The sequence below is a fragment of the Mytilus trossulus genome, chromosome 12 (assembly GCF_036588685.1).
Source record: "Mytilus trossulus isolate FHL-02 chromosome 12, PNRI_Mtr1.1.1.hap1, whole genome shotgun sequence".
NCBI lineage: Eukaryota > Metazoa > Mollusca > Bivalvia > Mytilida > Mytilidae > Mytilus > Mytilus trossulus.
Window position 1 is genome coordinate 15433869 of NC_086384.1, and position 24489 is coordinate 15458357.

Consider the following 24489-nt stretch of genomic DNA (forward strand, 5'->3'; position numbering starts at 1 on the left):
TATTCTATCTTTGAAATTACGAAAAACAAATAAAATTTAGTTTTGGTGTTTGTCCTCTGAAGTTTTGCAATATCTCATATTTAGAATTTTTAGTCAGGTTTTAAAAGAAAAAAAATATAAAAAAAGATTTACAAAATTATAAGCTACTCAGATAAATATGTACCTGTTATAGGTAGTCATCATAAGTCATCTCTGCTCAATTCTATATTTATCTGACGATGATTGGTGTTGATCCAAGAATGTGATTGTAAAATAAGCCACACTGCATAGAATTTTTTTGAAAGATATTTCAAAGAATTAATACACAGCGAAAAGTAAAGGTATAAGATGTAAAAAAATAATTTCTCAATATTTAATTTAAATGAAAATTGATAATTTAAATTATTTGATGAAAATCCTGTATGAAGATATATAATATCTAGCTTACTATTTGTTGGGTATACTGAATAGTTTAAATTTTTTTTTCAGTGCCACCAAAGACAGATGAAGGTAGTTTTATGTTTATCATTGATTTTTGATTTTAAGAAAAATATTGTGTGAGATTTTCTCCTTGCTAGTTTCTTCTCTTTTAAATGTAAGATAAAAGTTTTATAAAATGTTGAACAATCTTATTTTTTTTAGTCTTGGTATTTTGCTATCTTTAGTTCTGATATATGTAGCATATTTTTCCTTATCTATATATTCGAATACAAATGCATCCTTTTGTAATTAATATGATTAGTATTTAAGAGTAAATTGTTATATTGTAGATTTCTGTGTTGGTAAAGTGAGTGGATTCTACGCCCACCCGACAGATTGTGCAGCATATTACGTGTGTCATGATGATACTGAACGAACGGCACTTGAATATTGTGGAGTAGGAACTTATTGGAGTCAGAGTTTCAAGGTCTGTGCAGATCCTACAATAACAGAGATTGAATGTTTTGGTGGAGTTGGAACTTATGGCAGTGAAGATACAATAGAGTCAGGTAAATTATTTTCATGTTCTGTACCCCTTAAGGTGGTACCCAACACCTTCACTAAATTTAAATTGGCTCGTTTAATTTTCAAAAAATTTTGACAAAGTATTTACTTTGACCCTTTGACAAAAATATAAAAATTTCAAAAAATTTGATCCAACCATTTTATCAGAAAAATTACACTGGGTACATAGCAGTTTGACAAACACTAATTTTGATCATTGAGAAGCTTAATATTCCCATTACGACAGAACATCATTAAAACGTTTAGCTGATTTTACAGAGTTATCTCCCTATAGTCTTAGGTAGTGGGTACCACCTTAAGTGGGTTCATTGTTATGACTTGCTGAAGTTACAATTTTGAGTGAAAATCAACTATCAGGAACCCAGTACTACAACTCATATTCTAATGCAACACTCACTTTAAAGAGGGGTGCAATACCTTTTTATGTTAACCTGTTTTGGCTCTTTTCAAGGTGTTGTTAACTGTTATTTGAGATAAAGTAAAACTGTTCATTGTTTTTAACCCACTAGGTTAACTGTTATCAGCATTTTAGCATTTTTGTTAACTGTTTTTGTCAAAATCGAGGTGTTGTTAACATTTTAAAGGACCTCCTACTGCCCCTCCTTTTTAAAATAAAAAAGTTTGAAATATCTTGGAATCAACAAATACTCTTACGCAGTATAGCTGCCAATGACTCTGACCCTAATTCATGGAATTCCCAACAAACCTAATAAAAATGACATTAATATTGCATATCTGCAGTAGATCTATCAGCATGCATATATTATAAGATACATTCATATACTTTAGAAGCCAAATCATTATTAGTGAATACCAGAAGTAGTTTTTTCCAAGCAAAGACAGATTTCAGATTTTATTTTTAACAGCATATACTTTCTACATTTGAAAATGCCTGTACCAAGTCAGGAATATGACAGTTCTTGTCCATTCGTTTTTTGATGTGTTTTGTTATTTGATTTTGTCATGTGATTATGGACTTTCCAATTAGATTTTCCTCTAAGTTCAGTATTTTTATGATTTTACTTTTTACAGAATGTTGGACAAACAGTATTCACACAGAAAATATATATAAATATCAGCTTTTGTCTGATCATGGTATTACTGTTACCATCCCCAACCTTATTAAGTTCAAAGTTAAAGCAAACAATGATGCACACTTGGCTTTACTGTCATCAGCCAATGAGAATGATCCTTTGTACGAGATCGTAATCGGTGGATGGGCAAACACCAAATCTGTAATCCGTGATAAGAAGCAAGGAGATCCCAAGGTCACTCATCTCGGCAAAGTTTTAAATCCAAATGAATATCAGACATTTTATGTGACATGGAAAGATGGGAATATAAGGGTAGAAGATGAGAACAATGTGAAGTTAATGGAATGGACTGATACTACGAGCCCACTTGAAATTACAAATGTTGGAATATCTACGGGCTTTGGAGCTAGCGGAGACTGGCAGTTCCCATACGCATGTCAAGGTATTTTGAATTACCCCAAAAAATGAAGTGCAAAATTGTAGTTTGATAGTATACTAATGAGTCCTAGCCCATCCAATAAAATTCTTAGTCCAATTACAAAGTGTTTAGGCATAACAATGCATTCATATTGAAATATATTTATCAGATTGTAGTACGATTCAGAATGGTTACCTTCCTGATCCTGACGATTGCTCAAGTTTTATACAGTGTGCTCATGGTGTTAGTTACCCACAGAAGTGTCCTACTGGATTACAATGGAGAAATAGTCTACTTGTTTGTGACTTACCACAAAATGTTGGATGTACCATTGAGCCCGGTAAGAAAAAATCTGTGGGCCAATGTTGAATGTTGTCTCAATAAAATTGAGAATGGAAATAGGGAATGTGTCAAAGAGACAACAACCTGACCAAATAAAAAAACAACAGCAGAAGGTCACCAACAGGTCTTCAATGAAGCGAGAAATTCCCGCCCCGGGAGGCGTCCTTCAATGTATATTTGTTCCACCTATCAGAAGTTCCAATGGAAACTTTGTTATAAACAATCTCATAATACCTGTTCCTGTTGGAACAAATATTCTATACCATTTATTCCGCAAGAACATTTACTGTAATATTTATTCCAGTGGAAATAATATTCCAGAATATTGTTTCCATTTGGAACTTATATTATGAAGGAACTTCTATTCCGTGACAGTCTTATTCTCCAGGTAAAAATTCCTACCCTATATCTCCTTTTGTTTATAAGAATTTCCAGTTAGTGAATCATTAATTTAGATTTTCTTTTTTCAAATTAGAATGTATGGTTTAGACTGGTAAGGCATTATCCAGTTAATTTTCCTAAAAAAAAAGATGTAACCACTACAAAACACTATACAAAAAACCTGAATAATCAATCTGGAATTTGTTCCATTGGATAAAATGATGTATTTTCCTGTTATTTCGTTAGTCTCCCAAAGGAAGTATTTGATGTCAAAGATAGACTGAAAGTGTTTGTATTTCAAATGTGACATATTCTAATATGACGTCCTTATTACGCTTTGTAAACAAAGCCGTGTTCTAATGAGCATAAAAAATATGTTTGACACATGCGCACGAACTTACTGTGTATTAAAACGTTATTCCCATCACTATCCTTTAAAATGTATACATTTAAGCAGCAGGAATAAACATTTATTATATATTTTTTATAAAACAACATATATTTACCCTGCTTATAGTTTTTAAACTTATCAAATATGAAATATAATGCACAGACTTCTCGGGGGAAAAAGCGGGAAAAGCTTGAACATTTTTACGGTATTTTCGTACGCTTCGACCTATACAATTACTGTATATGTCCTATTAGAATCGAAATAATTCCTTCGTGTCATGCTCTATGCTCATTTTAACATGGTTAGGCATTATATTTGACCACATTTTACAACTCGCTAACGCTCAGTGTAAAATATCGACAAATATAATGCCTACCCATGTTAAAATGAGCATAGAGCATGACACGAAGGAATTATTTCTTAAATGTTGATCCACTCAGTAACATATCAGTCAAGGTAAAATCTGAACCTGGAACTGTCTGATTCAGGAGTAGACAAAAAGAAAGAACAATTTTATGAGATAGAATGGATAACAATTAGAAGATCATGGTATGATTGCCAATGAGACCATTCTCCATTACAGACCGAATGACATGTTAACAAGTTAACAACTACAGGTCACTGTATGGCCTTCATCAGATATGAATAAAATGTCAGGTACATGTAAATGAGACAGTATCCCACCAAGAAAAATCAAATACAACATCTAGGTCAACATATATACTCAATCAATAAGGTTTATTTGAAAATGTCAAGTTTTCATTTGCCCTGAGTTTAGAAAAGAAGTCAATATAGTAATAGGGACTCAGGTGTATTATTTCATAAGACAAAATCATCCTTACAACCACTTTACCAAACTCAAAACAACGGAACAGCTATTTCACTGAGGCACTCAGGTGTATTATTATCTCATGAGACAAAATTATCCTTACAACCACTTTACCAAACTCAAAACAACAGAACTGCTATTTCACTGCTGATTTTCACCTTAGCATCACAGATTGACCATCAACATGGAGAACAAGCTCACCACTTCACTTAAGGAATGACTGTAATATTTTTTCTGTCTATGAAGAAATAACATAACAAATTTGGTGCGCACTAAGTAACGCGGGTAGTGGGTTATTTAACAGTGTGTACCACATTTTTATGCCCCACCTACGACAGTAGAGGGGCATTATGTTTTCTGGTCATTGCGTCCGTTCGTTAGTCCATTCGTCCGTCTGTCTGTCCGTCTGTTCGTTCGTTCGTCTGTTACACTTCAGGTTAAAGTTTTTGGTCAAGGTAGTTTTTGATGAAGTTGAAGTCCAATCAACTTGAAACTTAGTATAAATGTTTCCTTTGATAAGATCATTCTAATTTCAATGCCAAATTAGAGAATTTATTCCAATTTCACAGTCCTGTAAACATAGAAAATGATAGTGCGAGTGGGGTATCCGTGTACTGTGGACACATTCTTGTTTATGTTATTTTGAATAGACAGAAAAAATATAACAGTCATTTCTTATAATTTAATTCTAAATTCCATTTTAAACCGTAGAAAACCATGAAAAAATGTTGATAACGTCAGCCAATCAGAAACGCGTTACAACCAAAATTAAATTATTGCAAGTTAGAGATAATTTTTGATTGGTATACTTTAACATCTTTACTAGATGCCATAATGCTAAAACTATTTCTAACTATAATTTTAAAAAAATAACAGAAATGTGGTTTAACTGTCAATTTTACAAAAGTAAAACCACAATACATTAAAGACTTTGAAATAAAAAGGACAAAAAAAAAAAATTCACAACTTCAGAACTCACGTTTAGTAACCTAAACACTAAACATTAAGATTTTTTTTCTCTTTCCAAAAACAGTGACGATAAGTGAACTTAGGGCGCAAGTTTTATATCAGAAAAGTCGCCTCCCAAAAAAAAATCAAAAAAAATAACTGTCTATGAGACAATTATAAAATTTAAATCTAGTCAAACTATGAAAAATTATCTGCGTAATACATGTTATCTTATGGATTTGTTTTCTTCAGAAAAATATTTGATTTTGAAGGTAAAATTATTTGTTATAACATTTAAGTTGATGGAGGATGGACAGACTGGTCTGATTGGAGTGATTGTTCTGTTTCATGTGGTCAAGGAGGAACAAAGTCTAAGGCTAGAACATGTACCAACCCTGCTAAAAAGGGGACTGGTGCTGATTGTAATGGAGAGAATATTGAGACTGTAGCATGTGAAGGGTATCTTTGTCAAGGTAAGTTAGGGTATTATTCCTCCATCCATAAAGACGAGATAATCCTATTACATCACTATATCATTTTGTTTGGCAATTTGGAAATGAATTATTAATGCATATTAAAGTACAGTTAATTTAGAAATTATTGTGTGCATTTATAATTGCCATTTTGTAATTTTAGACTGAAATACGGTATATTTTTTTCAATATTCAGAAAAATCCTATTTGATCCATATTCAAAATTACAAAATGTGAGTTTTGATTATTGCCATTATAACCCTGTCTCACTTTTCGCAATAATAAAAAAACTTCACAATAATTTCTGAATTTACAGTAATGCAAAGCACAACTAAGAATGGCTCAATTCAAACAAGTTACTTCTATAAAAAGATCAACTTATATTAAGATTAGTAATCACTTAGGTATAAGATTGCCAAATATATCGTATAGAAACTTGAGGTACAAAAAAAAAGTTTAATTTTTATTATGCCCCATTTATGGGCATTATGTTTTCTGGTCATTGTGCCCATTCATAGTACGTCTATTCGTCTGTTTGACTATCCATTTGTTGTCTGTTTGTCCAGCTTCAGGTTAAAGTTTTGGTGTAGGTAGTTTTTGATGAAGTCAAATTATCTTGAAATTTATTACACATGTTCCCTGTGATATGATCTTTCTAAATTTAATGCCAAATTAGAGTTTTTACCCCATTTTCATAGTCCACTGAACATAGAAAAGATAGTGCGTACGGAGCATCCATGTGCTATAGGCACATTCTTGTATTAACCTATTATGTAGAAATATTTACAAAAATAAATACATCTGACAAAAGTTTCTGAATTTATAGTTGTTGAAAACCTGAAAGTTAATGAGGTTTAAAGACTTTTTAGCAACTTACTGCATAGTGTGTAAGAGTGAATTTTGAGATCTATCAGTTTTACTGTCCCTCTGGTATTTTTCGCCCCTCTCTTGAAATCAAAATTTATCCATATTTATATATGTACTTTCAGCGGGTAAATGTGTGATACAAGCATGTGCAAGTTGGCAGTATTCCAAAAAGGAATGTACAGTGACTGGTATGATTGCTGATAGTATGATTTACTCCATGGAACCAGATAATTTACCTGTCTGGATGAAGTATTTGTGTTCTGCTGAACATTATGGTTTCACCCCTCGTCAAGGAATCTGGGTAACTCAGGGCTGCAGAGCTGATTTCAGTGTCTGCTTTATTGAAGGTAAAATGGCTTGGTTATATGGATTGTAAATTATTACAATGAGTATTACAAATTTCACATACTTTTTCTATGATGTAATGACAAAAATAAAACATGTATGGTTAAAACTGATCAAAGGGTATATATGCACAGCAATGAAACAGAAACACTTATCATACTACAAAGCTTCAAGTAGGAAACATACATGTATTTCAACAATAGACAAAAATCTAACATTAAAAAAATATTCATCTATACAAAATTCCTAAAATTACCAAAAAAACTTCAAGAAAAGACCACTTATATATTTTACCTAAGTTTAGAAGCTAATTCATGATTGTGAAGGGGTAATTAATGTTTTTAAAAGATTCAATCCTTCTTTTTTTTTTCAATGTTAATGAATTTTGAAAATAACAAATTTTAAATTAAGTTCAGCTAGGAGTAGTACTTCTGATGGTTTCTGTGGTCATAGATGAACCTAGTATATTTTTTAAAGTTTATAAGTGATCAGTACTGTAAATTCAGAAATAGCGTGCATTTATTATTGCTGTTTTGTCATTATAGACTAATATGTGATTTTAATATTTGCAATATTTAGAAAAATCCTATTAAAGTAATATACTAAATTTCAAAATGTGAGTTTAAATTATTGCGATTTAAACCCTGCCACAATTTTCGCAATAATAAAAACATCGCAAAAAATTCTGAATTTACAGTAATGTGTGAATCTTTATTTTAATAGACCACTTTCTAGTTCATCCGTCACCGGAAAAAACTCGTCAATTATACGCGCCTTTTTCACCGTCATTTGTGCGTTTAGGGGCGTCTTCACTTCCCTTCCAATGTTGAGCGAGTGGTTGGAAAACTATAATTCTATATTGTACGAATTATTTGGCAAATTGAATTCTCAAAATTGACAATCAACACTGCTGTCATTAGGGAATTGTCAGTAAGTACCTACAGAGCAACCATTATTTCTAGTTTATCCTGCACAAAGACGATCACTAAGACGCTTGATGAACGTAAATAGTGCAGGGATACAGGCGAGCCCCTCTATCTGGTAAATGACGTCATAAAGGCGTGCATAATTGACGAGTTTTTGCCGGTGACGGATGAACTCGAAAGTGGTCTTTTGTCTTAGTAGAATTTGTCATATCAAGAACATCTTAACAATCCACACTGATCTGTGTCCACACTTGTATCAAGGAAATAAAATATCCACAAAATTATATTTTTTTAAATCACCTTATGTGAAGAACTTGTACTTGTTAAAACAAAATCAACTGAATGGGGTAGAATGAAATAACTCTTTGATCACAGAATGATCTTGTCATTTGTACAATTCTTGCTAGATTTTTGTAAAACTTATGCTAAAAGTTAATATCAGTTGATATCTTGGACTAAGTTCTATAATGGTGGAAATTCTTTTATGATGTGTGTTTTATTTGCAGAATATAATGATTGTACCTCTAGTCCCTGTCAGAATGGAGGAACATGCAATGATGGTGAGGCCAGCTACACATGTACTTGTCCTGGTCCATATGAGGGAACCAATTGTGAAAATAGTAAGTAATGGGGATAAGCTACACACGTTACTGTCCTAATCAATATGAGGGAACAAATTGTGAAAATAGTAAGTAATAGGGGTTAGCTACACACATACCTGTCCTGGTCCGTATGAAGGAAACAATTGTGAAAATAGTAAGTAATGGGGGTTAGCTACACATGTTACTGTCCTGGTCCATATGAGGGACTGAATTGTGAAAATAGTAAGTAATGGGGGTTAGCTAAGCATGTTACTGTCCTGGTCCATATGAGGGACCGAATTGTGAAAATAGTAAGTAATGGGGGTTAGCTAAGCATGTTACTTTCCTGGTCCATATGAGGGAATGAATTGTGAAAATAGTAAGTAATGGGGGTTAGCTACACATTTTACTGTCCTGGTCCATATGAGGGAATGAATTGTGAAAATAGTAAGTTATAGGGGTTAGCTACACACATATCTGTCCTGGTCCATATGAGGGAATGAATTGTGAAAATAGTAAGTAATGGGGGTTAGCTACACATGTTACTGTCCTGGTCCATATGAGGGAACAAATTGTGAAAATAGTAAGTAATGGGGGTATGGGGGTTAGCTACATATAGAATAATAGGTAGTTTCGTTTTTGATACTGACTATATCATGTGGAATATCTAGACGAGCCCATTAGGGCGAGTTAAGATATTCCACATGATATAGTCAGTATCAAAAAACGAAACTACCTATTATTCTGTTTTTCTGTAATTATGACGTCACACAATGTTTTGCCTAATATTTTCATTGATACAGCCAGTACGTTGATACTCGAAAATATTAGGCAGTAAAATCAAAGGGAAAATATACGAATTACCAATAAACACGTATCTGTCCTGGTCCGTATGAGGGACTGAACTGTGAAAATAGAAAGTTATAGGGGCCACCAGATTTACTTCAAACACAATTTTTACAAATTCATCATTGAAAACATTATTGAAAGTTAAAATAATCAAACTGTATTGATTGGTAAACTCGAGAAATGAAATGAAAACCAAACTTATATTCAGTTTGATTTGACCTTTTCCTCCTTTCTATTTTAGTGGTTCCATGTTCTACTCCTGGAGATGTCTTGCATGCCTCAAAGACTATTGCTGGACTAGCTGTTGGTCAGACGGTCAAGTATCAATGTGAATTTGGTTATGCACTCACTACTGGAGATTCTGTGTTGACCTGTGCACTTGGACCTCGTTGGGAAGGAACTATGCCTTCATGTAAAAGTAGGTTGGAATATTTTAGCAAAGATGATTTTAGTTGCTTGCCCTGTAACTTTAATTAGAAGAATTTCTAAATGAAAATATTTCTTCATATCCCATTTGATTTATATACTTTTAGACAACTTTGGATTTTTTATCATAAGTTATATGTAACTCAATGTCATTAGAAAATAACACAACATGTCCAGGGAAAAAATTAATTCTCTTATTTTCATGCTATTTTTCTCATTTGTTGATTGGTGGGAGAAAAATATATGTAGAGAAATACCAGTACAATAGAATTAAAAGGTAAATTGAAACTTCTTGAAATTGTAAGGGTTGTCTATTAACACTATTTAAATTATATGTAAGTTTTATTGAGGACAAGTCAATTTAAAAAGAAGCTTCCTTATTTCTTAATTGTACACCTCTTATTATTTCCTCATATGAGCTTTTTCTTGAAAATATATGTGCATACATTTGTGCATTTTAAGCAATGCGTGATAAAATCATCAGGAGAAATAACTTCTTTTAGATTGAGTGTTACCCTCATTCAGTCTTTCTGTACATCCTCCCCAATTTTGTTTCAAAGCTTGAGAAGGCCCATCCATGCTCTCAGACGCAATATTATTCTTTAATTCATGTAAGTATATTACATTTTATATGAATGGAACAAAAAATCTGCCTCTTTATTACAGTTATTGAATGTACCGTGTCTGGCTACAATGAGTTTACTATACCATCAGTAACTGAGACTATTGTACCAACCACTGAAGTCTCCTTTGTGTGTAAGGCTGGGTACCAGTTACCTGTTGGGGATATGGGAACCAGAACATGTCAGAAAGGTGGAACAATGTCTGCTAGCCCACCAGCCTGTGAAGGTAACTATATAGATAAATACATAAATAAGGCTGTTAGTTTTCTTGTTAAAATTTAAGACATATATGTTAAATAAATACAATGTATATACATGTAGATATAAACCCCTTGCCATCACATTTTGTTTAAATTAATTTCTCATTCAAATTTGACTTTGGAGGGTTGAAGAGATCATCCTTTCTGATGCAGACCAAGAAAATTGTGTGTACAATTCTGAAAATAAAATAAAACTGGTTCCTCTTCTTTATAGAATTAGCGGTAACCAGTCACTAAAGTTGTCCTAATAACCAATCGTCTTAAATACACAAGATTTCAAGCGGGCAGTTACGAATTAATATCTTCCGACGCAAAAATGTTCAATGTTTTTTTTATTTTCTATTATGATTATATTTAATTCAGTCTATGCAACATAAATCATCCAATAATTAACCAAATTTGACATTTTCAAAACACGTGGTACTGACCATTTTTCACGCTTTTTTTATTTTGAACATTCGGTTATTAGGGAGACCGTCAAAACTGGTTTACGGAATTTTTACAAGGAAGAGAGTATCAGTTTATTGATATCGATTGCGATGAGTGACATTCTGCGTCAACTTACGGTAACGATTAAAAAAGTGCACACAGATATGCACTAGACTGGTCGGACTATGGGCATTGAACGTTAACTAGTCCGAGCTTATTTAAACTAGACTCCGGCTTCAGGCTACCACTTAACAACACTCAGAAATGAATCGTGTTTTAATATGTATTTATACTAAAAAAGCTTGTTCATACATCTGTTTTCATATACTTTTAGATATCAATGAATGCCTGTCAACTCCGTGTCAGAACGGAGCTACATGTCATAATGAAGTGAATGCTTATAGTTGTACATGTATGCCTGGGTACCAAGGAACAAATTGTGAATCAGGTATGTGAATATAGAAAATTATACTCTTGTAAGTGAATTTTTACACTTGTACATACATGTATATCCCTTGGTGTCAGGGAAGGAATTGTTAATCAGGATAGTGAAGTGTATGCTAGGATATCAAGGAACAAATCATTAATCAAGAATACCAAGGAGAAAACAGGTATTTGAAAATAACAGTTGTTTATGTTAGCAGTGGTACCAAGGAACCAATTGTGAATTAGGTATTTGAAGCATTATTTTGAACACGAATCCCTTGATATGTAGGAAAGAAAAATGGTGAACCAGGTTTGTGCATCTTACAGTTGTACTATTATGCCTGGGTTACTCTATATTTTCTGAAATTCGAATATTTTGTATTTAGAAATACCATGTACAACACCAGGAAGTGTCTTGCATGCCAGTGCAAGTGTCTCTGGATTAGCTGTTGGTCAGACTGTTACATATACATGTGACTTTGGTTATGCTCATACCAGTGGCGATTCTGTGTTGACCTGTGAAGTAGGACCGTCCTGGAGAGGAATTGTACCAACATGTTCTAGTAAGTAGAACAAATAGAAGTTGGACTGTCATGGAGAGGAAAAGTACCAATATGTTCTAGTTGATCCTGAAAATTAAGAAATTGTATTATGCATTTATTATTGCTATTTTTCAAAAATGGACAAGATTTGAGAAAAATTTGCATACAGATCTATAGATACCAGGATTAAATTTTATATTTGTACCAGATGCCTGTTTTGTCTTCAAAAGACTCATCAGTGATGCTTGAATAAAAAAATGGCCAAATGGCCAAATAAAGTACGATTTAGACTTTCCTTACTATATATTGAATGCATTTAAGTGCACATTCATGCTTTGCAAAAACAAATTTTCAAATTCTTACTACTATTATCTTGAAATAAGTTTAAAAAAACAAACTTAGTTAGAACACTAAGTCTCAACTTTATATTGAACAATTGTTTCTTGTATTTGGTATCATAAGTGTGCAGCTTCTGACAATGTTTTTGCATTTATGGAGCGTATAAGGCGGATAAAAAAGACATCATCTTATATTGACTACATAGATGATACTAAAGTTTAGAATATAAGATACAATGTTGCAGGACTTCTTTTTCCTTTCAGTTATGAAATGTGCAGCTCCTGGAATAAACCAGTTTACAGTTACATCCACTAATACTGATGTTGTGCCAAGTACAGAAGTGACATACACATGTGAATTTGGTTACCAGTTACCAGCTGGAGATTTGGGAACCAGAATATGTCAGCTCGGTGGTACATGGCCAGCACATCCACCAGCATGTGAAGGTAAGAACTATTTACCACTCCTCAACAGCAGTACCCTACAGACCAAGTGGTAGGGGACTTTAGGTTTGCTGTCTGTCTGTCTATAGGTCAGTATGGCAAATCAGTTTTCCACATTTTTATGCCCCATCTTCGATAGTAAAGGGACATTATGCTGTCTGGTATGTGCGTCTGTTCATCTGTTCATCGGTTCGTCCCACTTCAGGTTTGAGTTTTTGATTAAGCTTTTTATCATGACAAGTTAGAGATTAAATTTGAATTTTGTTGCGATCTGATGATTTTGTGCAGAGAAATGTTCCTTGGACTTAAAAAAATTCACTTAAATAATCAGTTTTCTGTACTTTTTTTCCTCATGATTGAAGATATTGATTTGACAATTAGTAATAAGTCTTATCATGACAAGTAACAGATCAGGTTTGAAGTTTGTTGATTTCTTAATATTATATAAAGAGTTATTGTCCTTGGACTAAGAAAATTCACTTTAATAATCAGTTTTCAAACCTTTTTTTTCTGTCATGCACCTTTAACTGTTGGAAAGAAAATGTTAGGACAAGGGATCTTTTTACTTATGAATTCAGTGCATTTTAAAATCATTATAATATAGGATGCTAGGTTTTCTGCTTTATTGTAGGGATATAGTTAATAAGTAGTGGCTCACGGTTCACAGATTTGATTTGTTTTTTGCGCTTAAAAGGATCGTGTCAAATGACAAAAAACATCTTTTATTATCTAAGTAATACAAATGTTGCATGACTTCTTTTTTCTTTCAGTTACAAAATGTTCAGCTCCTGGAATAAATGAGTTTACAATTACATCCACTAATACTGATGTTGTGCCAAGTACAGAAGTGACATACACATGTAAATTTGGTTACCAGTTACCATCTGGAGATTTGGGAACCAGAATATGTGAGCTCGGTGGTACATGGCCAGCACCTCCACCAGCTTGTGAAGGTAAGAACTGTTTGCCACTCATCAACATTATTACCCTGCAGACCAAGTGGTAGGGGACTTTAGGTTAGCTGTCTGTCTGTCTATAGGTCAGTATGGCAAATCAGTTTTCCACGTTTTTATGCCCCATTTTCGATAGTAGAGGGGCATTATGCTGTCTGGTCTGTGCGTCTGTTCATCTGTTCGTCGGTTTGTCCCACTTCAAGTTTGAGTTTATGATCAAGGTAGTTTCATCATGACAAGTTACAGATTAAATTTGAATTTTGTTGCAATCTGATGATTTTGTGCAGAGTAATGTTCCTTGGACTTAAAAAATTCACTTAAATAATATTTTTTCTCGACTTTTTTCGTCATGATTGAAGATATTGATTTGATAATTAGTAATAAGTCTTATCATGACAAGTTACAGATCAGGTTGGAAGTTTGTTGATTTCTGAATATTATATAAAGAGTTATTGTCCTTGGACTAAGAAAATTCACTTTAATAATCAGTTTTCAAACCTTTTTTTTTTGTCATGCACCTTTAACTGTTGGAAAGAAAATGTTAGGACAAGTGATCTTTTTGTTTATGAATTCAGTGCATTTTAAAATCCTTATAATATAGGATGCTAGGTTTTCTGCTTTATTGTAGGGATATAGTAAATAAGTAGTGGCTCACGGTTCACAGATTTAATTTGTTTTTTGCGCTTAAAAGGATTTTGTCAAATGACAAAAAACATCTTTTATTATCTAAGTAATACAAATGTTGCATGACTCCTTTTTTCTTTCAGTTACAAAATGTTCAGCTCCTGGAATAAATGAGTTTACAATTACATCCACTAATACTGATGTTGTGCCAAGTACAGAAGTGACATACACATGTGAATTTGGTTACCAGTTACCAGCTGGAGATTTGGGAACCAGAATATGTCAGCTCGGTGGTACATGGCCAGCACTTCCACCAGCATGTGAAGGTAAGAACTATTTACCCATCATCAACAGTAGTACCCTACATACCAAGTGGTAGGGGATTTTAGGTTTGCTGTCTGTCTGTCTATAGGTCAGTATGGCAATTCAGTTTTCCACGTTTTTATGCCCCATCTTCGATAGTAAAGGGGCATTATGCTGTCTGTTGTGTGCGTCTGTTCATCTGTTCATCGGTTCGTCCCACTTCATGTTTGAGTTTATGATTAAGTTTTTGATCGTGACAAGTTACAGATTAAATTAGAGTTTTGTTGCGATCTGATGATTTTGTGCAGAGAAATGTTCCTTGGACTTAAAAAAAATCACTTAAATAATCAGTTTTCTGTACTTTTTTCGTCATGGTTGAAGATATTGATTTGACAATTAGTAATAAGTCTTATCATGACAAGTTACAGATCAGGTTTGAAGTTTGTGGATTTCTTAATATTATATAAAGAGTTATTGTCCTTGGACTAAGAAAATTCACATTAATAATCAGTTTTCAAACCTTTTTTTTTGTCATGCACCTTTAACTCTTGGAAAGAAAATGTAAGGACAAGTGATCTTTTTGTTTATGAATTCAGTGCATTTTAAAATCATTATAATATAGGATGCTAGGTTTTCTGCTTTATTGTAGGGATATAGTTAATAAGTAGTGGCTCACGGTTCACAGATTTAATTTGTTTTTTGCGCTTAAAAGGATCGTGTCAAATGACAAAAAACATCTTTTATTATCTAAGTAATACAAATGTTGCATGACTTCTTTTTTCTTTCAGTTACAAAATGTTCAGCTCCTGGAATAAATGAGTTTACAATTACATCCACTAATACTGATGTTGTGCCAAGTACAGAAGTGACATACACATGTGAATTTGGTTACCAGTTACCAGCTGGAGATTTTGGAACCAGAAAATGTCAGCTTGGTGGTACATGGCCAGCACCTCCACCAGCATGTGAAGGTAAGAACTATTTACCACTCATCAACAGTTGTACCTTACGGACCAAGTGGTAGGGGGTTTTAGGTTTGCTGTCTGTCTGTCCATAGGTCAGTATGGCAAATCAGTTTTCCATATTTTTATGTCCCATCTTTTATAGTAGAGGGGCATAATGTTGTCTGGGCTGTGCGTCTGTTCGTCAGTTCGTCCCACTTCATGTTTAAGTCTTTGAACAAGGTTGTTTTATCATGGCAAGTTACAGATTAAATTTGAATTTTGTTGTGATCTGGGTCAACATTTACAATTAATTCTTCATAGGCGGTAATGGTAACATTTTTCCCAGTTGCTCAGTCCATATCATTAACTTGAACATGTATGATGGCTCATATCGAAGCTGATATATTTATACATGTCTGTTTAAATTTTTGGGTGTGGCAAGTGAGATTACTTTTTTTGCAAATAACTGGACCCCGGAAGATGGTGAAAAATGTCAATATCTTCATGAAATAATCCCAAAATTATGATTACAAAATAAAAAAATTGCCCTTTCTAATAATTTATTTCAGGTCAAATCTATATATTTCTTTTCTCATCGCATCAGCTGTATAAAACAGTTGTTATTGTTCATTTATGTCCATTTTTAAAATCACAGTCTCCAAAATTATATGGCGGACAAATATTTTTTTTTAATTACGTCATCTGAGTTCCTCATCTCAAGGTCTATTAGGGATCCTGACCCATTTGATGATTTTGTGCAGATTAATATTCCTTGAACTTAAAAAAAATCCCTTGAATAATCAGTTTTCTGTACTTTTTTTCATCATGCTTGAAGATATTGATTTGATAATTAGTATAAAGTCTTATCATGACAAGTTATAGATCTGTTTGGAAGTTTGTTAATTTCAGAATATTATATGCAGAGTTATATATTGTCTTTGGACTTAAAATATTCACTTAAATAATCAGTTTTCAATCTTTTTTTCGTCATGCACCTTAAATTGTTGGAAAGAAAATGCTAGGACAAGTGATTATTTATTTATGAATTCAGTGCATTTTAAAATCCTTCTAATTTAGGATGCTTGTTTTGCTGCTGTATTGTAGGGATATAGTAAATAAGTAGTGGCTCACCCCGGTTCACAGATTTAATTTGTTTTTGCCTTAAAAAGGAGTGTGTCAAATGACAAAAATCCTCTTTTGATATTAAAGTAATACAAATGTTGAATGACTTTTTTTTTCTTTCAGTTATGAAATGTTCAGCTCCTGGAATAAATGAGTTTACTATTACATCCACTAATACTGATGTTGTGCCAAGTACAGAAGTGACATACACATGTGAATTTGGTTACCAGTTACCAGCTGGAGATTTGGGAACCAGAAAATGTCAGCTCGGTGGTACATGGCCAGCACCTCCACCAGCATGTGAAGGTAAGAACTATTTACCCATCATCAACATTATTACCCTACAGACCTAGTGGTAGGGGATTTTAGGTTTGATGTCTGTCTGTCCATAGGTCAGTATGGCAAATCAGTTTTCCACATTTTTATGTCCCATCTTCGATAGTAGAGGGGCATAATGTTGTCTGGGATGTGCGTCTGTTAGTCAGTTCGTCCCACTTCAGGTTAAAGTCTTTGAACAAGGTTGTTTTATTATGGCAAGTTACAGATTAAATTTGAATTTTGTTGCGATCTGGTTCAACATTTACAATCAATTCTTCATAGGCGGTAATGGTAACATTTTCCCCAGTTGCTAGGTCCATATCGGTTACTTGAACATGTATGATGGCTCATATCGAAGCTGATATATTGATACATGTCTGGTTTAATTTTTCGGTGTGGCAAGTGAGATTACTTTTTTTGCAAATTACTGGACCCTGGAAGATGGTGAAAAATTTCAATCTCCTCATGAAATAATCCCAAAATTATGATCATAAAATTCAATAAAAAAATTGCCCTTTCTAATAATTTATTTTAGGTCAAATCTACATATTCTTTTCTCATCACATCAGCTCTATAAAACAGTTCTTATTCTTCATTTATGTCCATTTTTAAAATCACAGCATCCAAAATTGTATGACAGACTAATATGTTTTTTAATTACATCATCTGAGTTCCTAATCTCAAGGTCTATATTAGGGATCCTGACTCATTTGATGATTTTGTTCAGATTAATATTCCTTGGACTTAAATAAAATCCCTTGAATAATCAGTTTTCTGTACTTTTTTTCATCATGCTTGAAGATATTGATTTGATAATTAGCAATAAGTCTTATCATGACAAGTTAAAGATCTGGTTGAAAGTTTGTTGATTTCTGAATATTATATGCAGAGTTATATATTGTCCTTGGACTTAAAATATTCACTTAAATAATCAGTTTTCAATCTTTTTTTTCGTCATGCACCTTAAATTGTTGGAAAGAAAATCTTAGGACAAGTGATTATTTATTTATGAATTCAGTGCATTTTTAAATCCTTCTAATTTAGGATGCTTGTTTTGCTGCTGTATTGTAGGGATATAGTAAATAAGTAGTGGCTCACGGTTCACAGATTTAATTTGTTTTTGCCTTAAAAAGGAGTGTGTCAAATGACAAAAATCCTCTTTTAATATTAAAGTAATACAAATGTTGAAAGACTTCTTTTTTCTTTCAGTCACGAAATGTTCAGCTCCTGGAATAAATGAGTTTACAATTACTACCACTAATACTGATGTTGTGCCAAGTACAGAAGTGACATACACATGTGAATTTGGTTACCAGTTACCAGCTGGAGATTTGGGAACCAGAATATGTCAGCTTGGTGGTACATGGTCAGCACCTCCACCAGCATGTGAAGGTAAGAATTATTTACCACTCATCAACATTAGTACCCTACAGACCAAGTGGTAGGGGACTTTAGGTTTGCTGTCTGTCTGTCCATAGGTCAGTATGGCAAATCAGTTTTCCACATTTTTAGATCTCATCTTTGATAGTAGAGGGGCTTTATGTTGTCTGGGCTGTGTGTCCATTCATCTGTTCGTCAATTTGTCCAACTTCAGGTAAAGCTTTTGAACAAGGTAGTTTTATCATGACAAGTTACAGATTAAATTTGAATTTTGTTGCGATCTGAGGATTTTGTTCAGAGTAATGATCCTTGGACTTAAAAAAATCACTTAGATTATTATTTTTGCTGTACTTTTTTTCGTCATGCTTGAAGATATTGATTTGATCATTAATAAAAAGTCTAATCATGACACGTTACAGATCTGGTTGAAAGTTTGGTGATTTCTGAATGATATTGCAGAGTTATTGTTCTTGGACTTAGAAAATTCACTTAAATAATCATTTTTGAAACCTTTTTTTTGTCATGCACCTTAAATTGTTGGAAAGAAATGTTAGGACAAGTGATTTTTAAATTTATGAATTCAGTGCATTTTAAAATCCTTCTAATTAAGGATGCTAGTCTTGCTGCTTTATTGTAGGGATATAGAAAACGAGTAGTGGCTGACAATTTACAGATTTAATTTGTTTTTGCCTTATAAAGGAGTGAGTCAAATGACAAAAAAAATCTTTTAATAACTAAGTAATACAAATGTTGCATGTCTTGTTTTTCTTTCAGTTACGAAATGTTTAGCTCCTGGAATAAATGAATTTACAATTACATCCACTAATACTGATGTTGTGCCAAGTACAGAAGTGAAATACACATGTGAATTTGGTTACCAGTTACCAGCTGGAGATTTGGGAACCAGAATATGTCAGCTTGGTGGTACATGGCCAGCACCTCCACCAGCATGTGAAGGTAAGAACTATTTACCCATCATCAACAGTAGTACCCTACAGACCTAGTGGTAGGGGACTTTAGGTTTGATGTCTGTCTGTCCATAGGTCAGTATGGCAAGTCAGTTTTCCACATTTTTATACCCCATCTTAGATAGTAGAGGGGCATTATATTCTCCGGGCTGTGTGTCTGTTTATCTGTTCATCAGTTTGTATCAATTCAGGTTTAAGTTTTTGATCAAGGTAGTTTTATCATGACAGGTTTCAGATTAAATTTAAATTTTGTTGTGATGTGACAATTTTGTGCAAAGAAATGTTTCTTGGACTTAAAAATTTCAAATAAATAATCAGTTTTCTGTACTTTTTTTGTCATGCTTGAAGATTTTGATTTAATAAGTAGTAATAAGTCTTATCATGACAAGTTACAGATCTGGTTGGAAGTTTGTTGATTCCTGAATATTATATGCAGAGTAATTGTCCTTGGAAACAGAAAATTCACTTAAATAATCAGTTTTCAAACCTTTTTTGTTGTCATGCACCTTATATTGTTGGAGAGAAAAATTTTGGGAGGAATGATTTTTTTTATTTATGAATTTAGTGCATTTTAAAATCCTTCTAATTTAGAATGCTAGATTTGCTGCTTTCTTGTAGGGATATTATAGTAAATCAGTAGTGGCTCATTGTTTTACAGATTTAATTTGTTAGTGCCTTAGAAAGGAGTGTGTTATCCATATTTTTTATGCCCTATCTAAGATAGTAGAGGGGCATTTTGTTGTCTGGTCTGTGCATCCGTTCATCTGTTTGTCAGTTTGTCGGTTCGTCCCACTTCAGGTTTTAGTTTTTGATCAAGGTGTTTTATCATGAAAAGTCACAGATTAAATTTAAATTTTGTTGCAATCTAATGATTTTGTGCAGAGTAATGTCCCTTGGACTTAAACATTTTTTTTTTGTCATGCTTGAAGATATGGATTTGATATTTAGTATAAAGTCTTATTATGACAAGTTACAGTTAAGTTTTTGGAAATAGAAAATTCACTTAAATAATCAGTGGACAAGTGATTTTTTTTATTTATGAATTCAGTGCATTTTAAAATCCTTCTGATTGAGGATGCTAGTGTTGCTGCTTTATTGTAGGGATATAGTAAAGGAGTAGTGGCTCAAGGTTCACATATTTAATTTGTTTTTGACTTAAAAAGGAGTGTGTCAAATGACAAAAAAACATCTTTTAATATCTAAGTAATAAAAATGTTGCATGACTCCTCTTTCTTTCAGTTACGAAATGTTCAGCTCCTGGAATAAATGAATTTACAATTACATCCACTAATACTGATGTTGTGCCAAGTACAGAAGTGACATACACATGTGAATTTGGTTACCAGTTACCAGCTGGAGATTTGGGAACCAGAATATGTCAGCTGGGTGGAACATGGCCAGCACCTCCACCAGCATGTGAAGGTAAGAACTATTTATCACTCATCAACAGTAGTACCCTACAGACCAAGTGGTAGGGGACTTTAGGTTTGCTGTCTGTCTGTCTATAGGTCAGTGTGGCAATTCAGTTTTCCACATTTTTATGTCCCATCTTTTATAGTAGAGGGGCATAATGTTGTCTGGGCTGTGCGTCTGTTCGTAAGTTCGTCTCACTTCATGTTTAAGTCTTTTCCCGTTTGAATGGTTTTACACTAATAATTTTGGGGCCCTTTATAGCTTGTTGTTCGGTGAGAGCCAAGGCTCCGTGTTGAAGGCCGTACTTTAACCTATAATGGTTTAATTTTTAAATTGTTATTTGGATGGAGAGTTGTCTCATTGGCACTCACACCACATCTTCCTATATCTATTTGAACAAGGTTGTTTTATCATGGCAAGTTACAGATTAAATTTGAATTTTGTTGTGATCTTGGTCAACATTTACAATTAATTCTTCATAGGCGGTAATGGTAACATTTTCCCCAGTTGCTCAGTCCATATCATTAACTTGAACATGTATGATGGCTCATATCGAAGCTGATATATTTATACATGTCTGTTTAAATTTTTCGGTGTGGCAAGTGAGATTACTTTTTTTGCAAATAACTGGACCCCGGAAGATGGTGAAAAATGTCAATATCTTCATGAAATAATCCCAAAATTATGATTACAAAATAAAAAAATTGCCCTTTCTAATAATTTATTTCAGGTCAAATCTACATATTTCTTTTCTCATCGCATCAGCTGTATAAAACAGTTGTTATTGTTCATTTATGTCCATTTTTAAAATCACAGTATCCAAAATTATATGGCGGACAAATATTTTTTTTTAATTATGTCATCTGAGTTCCTCATCTCAAGGTCTATTAGGGATCCTGACCCATTTGATGATTTTGTGCAGATTAATATTCCTTGGACTTAAAAAAAATCCCTTAAATAATCAGTTTTCTGTACTTTTTTTCATCATGCTTGAAGATATTGATTTGATAATTAGTATAAAGTCTTTTCATGACAAGTTATAGATCTGGTTGGAAGTTTGTTAATTTCAGAATATTATTTGCAGAGTTATATATTGTCTTTGGACTTAAAATATTCACTTAAATAATCAGTTTTCAATCTTTTTTTTCGTCATGCACCTTAATTTGTTGGAAAGAAAATCTTAGGACAAGTGATTATTTATTTATGAATTCAGTGCATTTTAAAATCCTCCTAATTTAGGATGCTTGTTTTGCTGCTGTATTGTATGGATATAGTAAAGGAGTAGTGGCTCACCGCGGTTCACAGATTTAATTTGTTTTTGCCTTAAAAAGGAGTGTGTCAAATGACAAAAATCCTCTTTTAATATTTAAGTAATACAAATGTTGAAAGACTTCTTTTTTCTTTCAGTCACGAAATGTTCAGCTCCTGGAATAAATGAGTTTACAATTACATCCACTAATACTGATGTTGTGCCAAGTACAGAAGTGACATACACATGTGAATTTGGTTACCAGTTACCAGCTGGAGATTTGGGAACCAGAAAATGTCAGCTTGGTGGTACATGGCCAGCACCTCCACCAGCATGTGAAGGTAAGAACTATTTACCACTCATCAACAGTAGTACCCTACGGACCAAGTGGTAGGGGATTTTAGGTTTGCTGTCTGTCTGTCCATAGGTCAGTATGGCAAATCAGTTTTCCACATTTTTATGTCCCATCTTTGATAGTAGATCTAGAGGGGCATAATGTTGTCTGGGCTGTGTGTCTGTTAGTCAGTTCGTCCCACTTCAGGTTAAAGTCTTTGAACAAGGTTGTTTTATTATGGCAAGTTACAGATTAAATTTGAATTTTGTTGCAATCTGGTTCAACATTTACAATTAATTCTTCATAGGCGGTAATGGTAACGTTTTCCCCAGTTGCTCAGTCCATATCGTTTACTTGAACATGTATGATGGCTCATATCGAAGCTGATATATTTATACATGCCTGGTTAAATTTTTCAGTGTTGCAAGTGAGATTACTTTTTTGGCAAATTACTGGACCCCGGAAGATGGTGATAAATTTCAATCTCCTCATGAAATAATCCTAAAATTATGATCATAAAATTCAATAAAAAAATTGTCCTTTCTAAAATTTATTTCAGGTCAAATCTACATATTTCTTTTCTCATCACATCAGCTCTGTAAAACAGTTCGTATTCTTCATTTATGTCCATTTTTAAAATCACAGCATCCAAAATTGTATGACAGACTAATATTTTTTTTTAATTACATCATCTGAGTTCCTAATCTCAAGGTCTATTAGGGATCCTGACTCATTTGATGATTTTGTTCAGATTAATATTCCTTGGACTTAAAAAAATTCCCTTGAATAATCAGTTTTCTGTACTTTTTTCATCATGCTTGAAGATATTGATTTGATAATTAGTAATAAGTCTTATCATGACAAGTTACAGATCAGGTTGGAAGTTTGTTGATTTCTGAATATTATATAAAGAGTTATTGACTTTGGACTAAGAAAATTCACTTTAATAATCAGTTTTCAAACCTTTTTTTTTCGTCATGCACCTTTAATTGTTGAAAAGAAAATGTTAGGACAAGTGATTTTTTTATTTATGAATTCAGTGCATTTTAAAATCCTTCTAATTTAGGATGCTAGGTTTTCTGCTTTATTGTAGGGATATAGTAAATAAGTAGTGGTTCACGTTTCACAGATTTAATTTGTTTTTTGTGCTTAAAAGGATTGTGTCAAATGACAAAAAACATCTTTTATTATCTAAGTAATACAAATGTTGCATGACTTCTTTTTTCTTTCAGTTACAAAATGTTCAGCTCCTGGAATAAATGAGTTTACAATTACATCCACTAATACTGATGTTGTGCCAAGTACAGAAGTGACATACACATGTGAATTTGGTTACCAGTTACCAGCTGGAGATTTGGGAACCAGAAAATGTCAGCTCGGTGGTACATGGCCAGCACCTCCACCAGCATGTGAAGGTAAGAACTATTTACCACTCATCAACAGTAGTACCCTACGGACCAAGTGGTAGGGGATTTTAGGTTTGCTGTCTGTCTGTCCATAGGTCAGTATGGCAAATCAGTTTTCCACATTTTTATGTCCCATCTTTGATAGTAGATCTAGAGGGGCATAATGTTGTCTGGGCTGTGTGTCTGTTAGTCAGTTCGTCCCACTTCAGGTTAAAGTCTTTGAACAAGGTTGTTTTATTATGGCAAGTTACAGATTAAATTTGAATTTTGTTGCAATCTGGTTCAACATTTACAATTAATTCTTCATAGGCGGTAATGGTAACGTTTTCCCCAGTTGCTCAGTCCATATCGTTTACTTGAACATGTATGATGGCTCATATCGAAGCTGATATATTTATACATGCCTGGTTAAATTTTTCAGTGTTGCAAGTGAGATTACTTTTTTGGCAAATTACTGGACCCCGGAAGATGGTGATAAATTTCAATCTCCTCATGAAATAATCCTAAAATTATGATCATAAAATTCAATAAAAAAATTGTCCTTTCTAAAATTTATTTCAGGTCAAATCTACATATTTCTTTTCTCATCACATCAGCTCTGTAAAACAGTTCGTATTCT

The 24489-nt window shown here is 33.2% G+C and overlaps 1 protein-coding gene across 1 annotated transcript in view; it reads left to right on the forward strand.

The window, feature by feature from the left end:
• Positions 1-24489, forward strand: part of LOC134692240 (fibropellin-1-like) — a 41177-nt gene that overhangs the window by 13268 nt on the left and 3420 nt on the right. Inside the window, exons 14-30 of the mRNA XM_063552691.1 lie at positions 469-489; positions 750-968; positions 2606-2776; positions 5627-5800; positions 6790-7014; positions 8445-8558; positions 9610-9786; positions 10461-10643; positions 11441-11554; positions 11919-12095; positions 12677-12859; positions 13627-13809; positions 14577-14759; positions 18330-18512; positions 20708-20890; positions 22289-22471; positions 23697-23879. Of these exons, the coding sequence (XP_063408761.1) occupies positions 469-489; positions 750-968; positions 2606-2776; positions 5627-5800; positions 6790-7014; positions 8445-8558; positions 9610-9786; positions 10461-10643; positions 11441-11554; positions 11919-12095; positions 12677-12859; positions 13627-13809; positions 14577-14759; positions 18330-18512; positions 20708-20890; positions 22289-22471; positions 23697-23879 (2856 nt within the window). The remainder of the gene's footprint in view (positions 1-468; positions 490-749; positions 969-2605; positions 2777-5626; positions 5801-6789; positions 7015-8444; positions 8559-9609; positions 9787-10460; positions 10644-11440; positions 11555-11918; positions 12096-12676; positions 12860-13626; positions 13810-14576; positions 14760-18329; positions 18513-20707; positions 20891-22288; positions 22472-23696; positions 23880-24489) is intronic.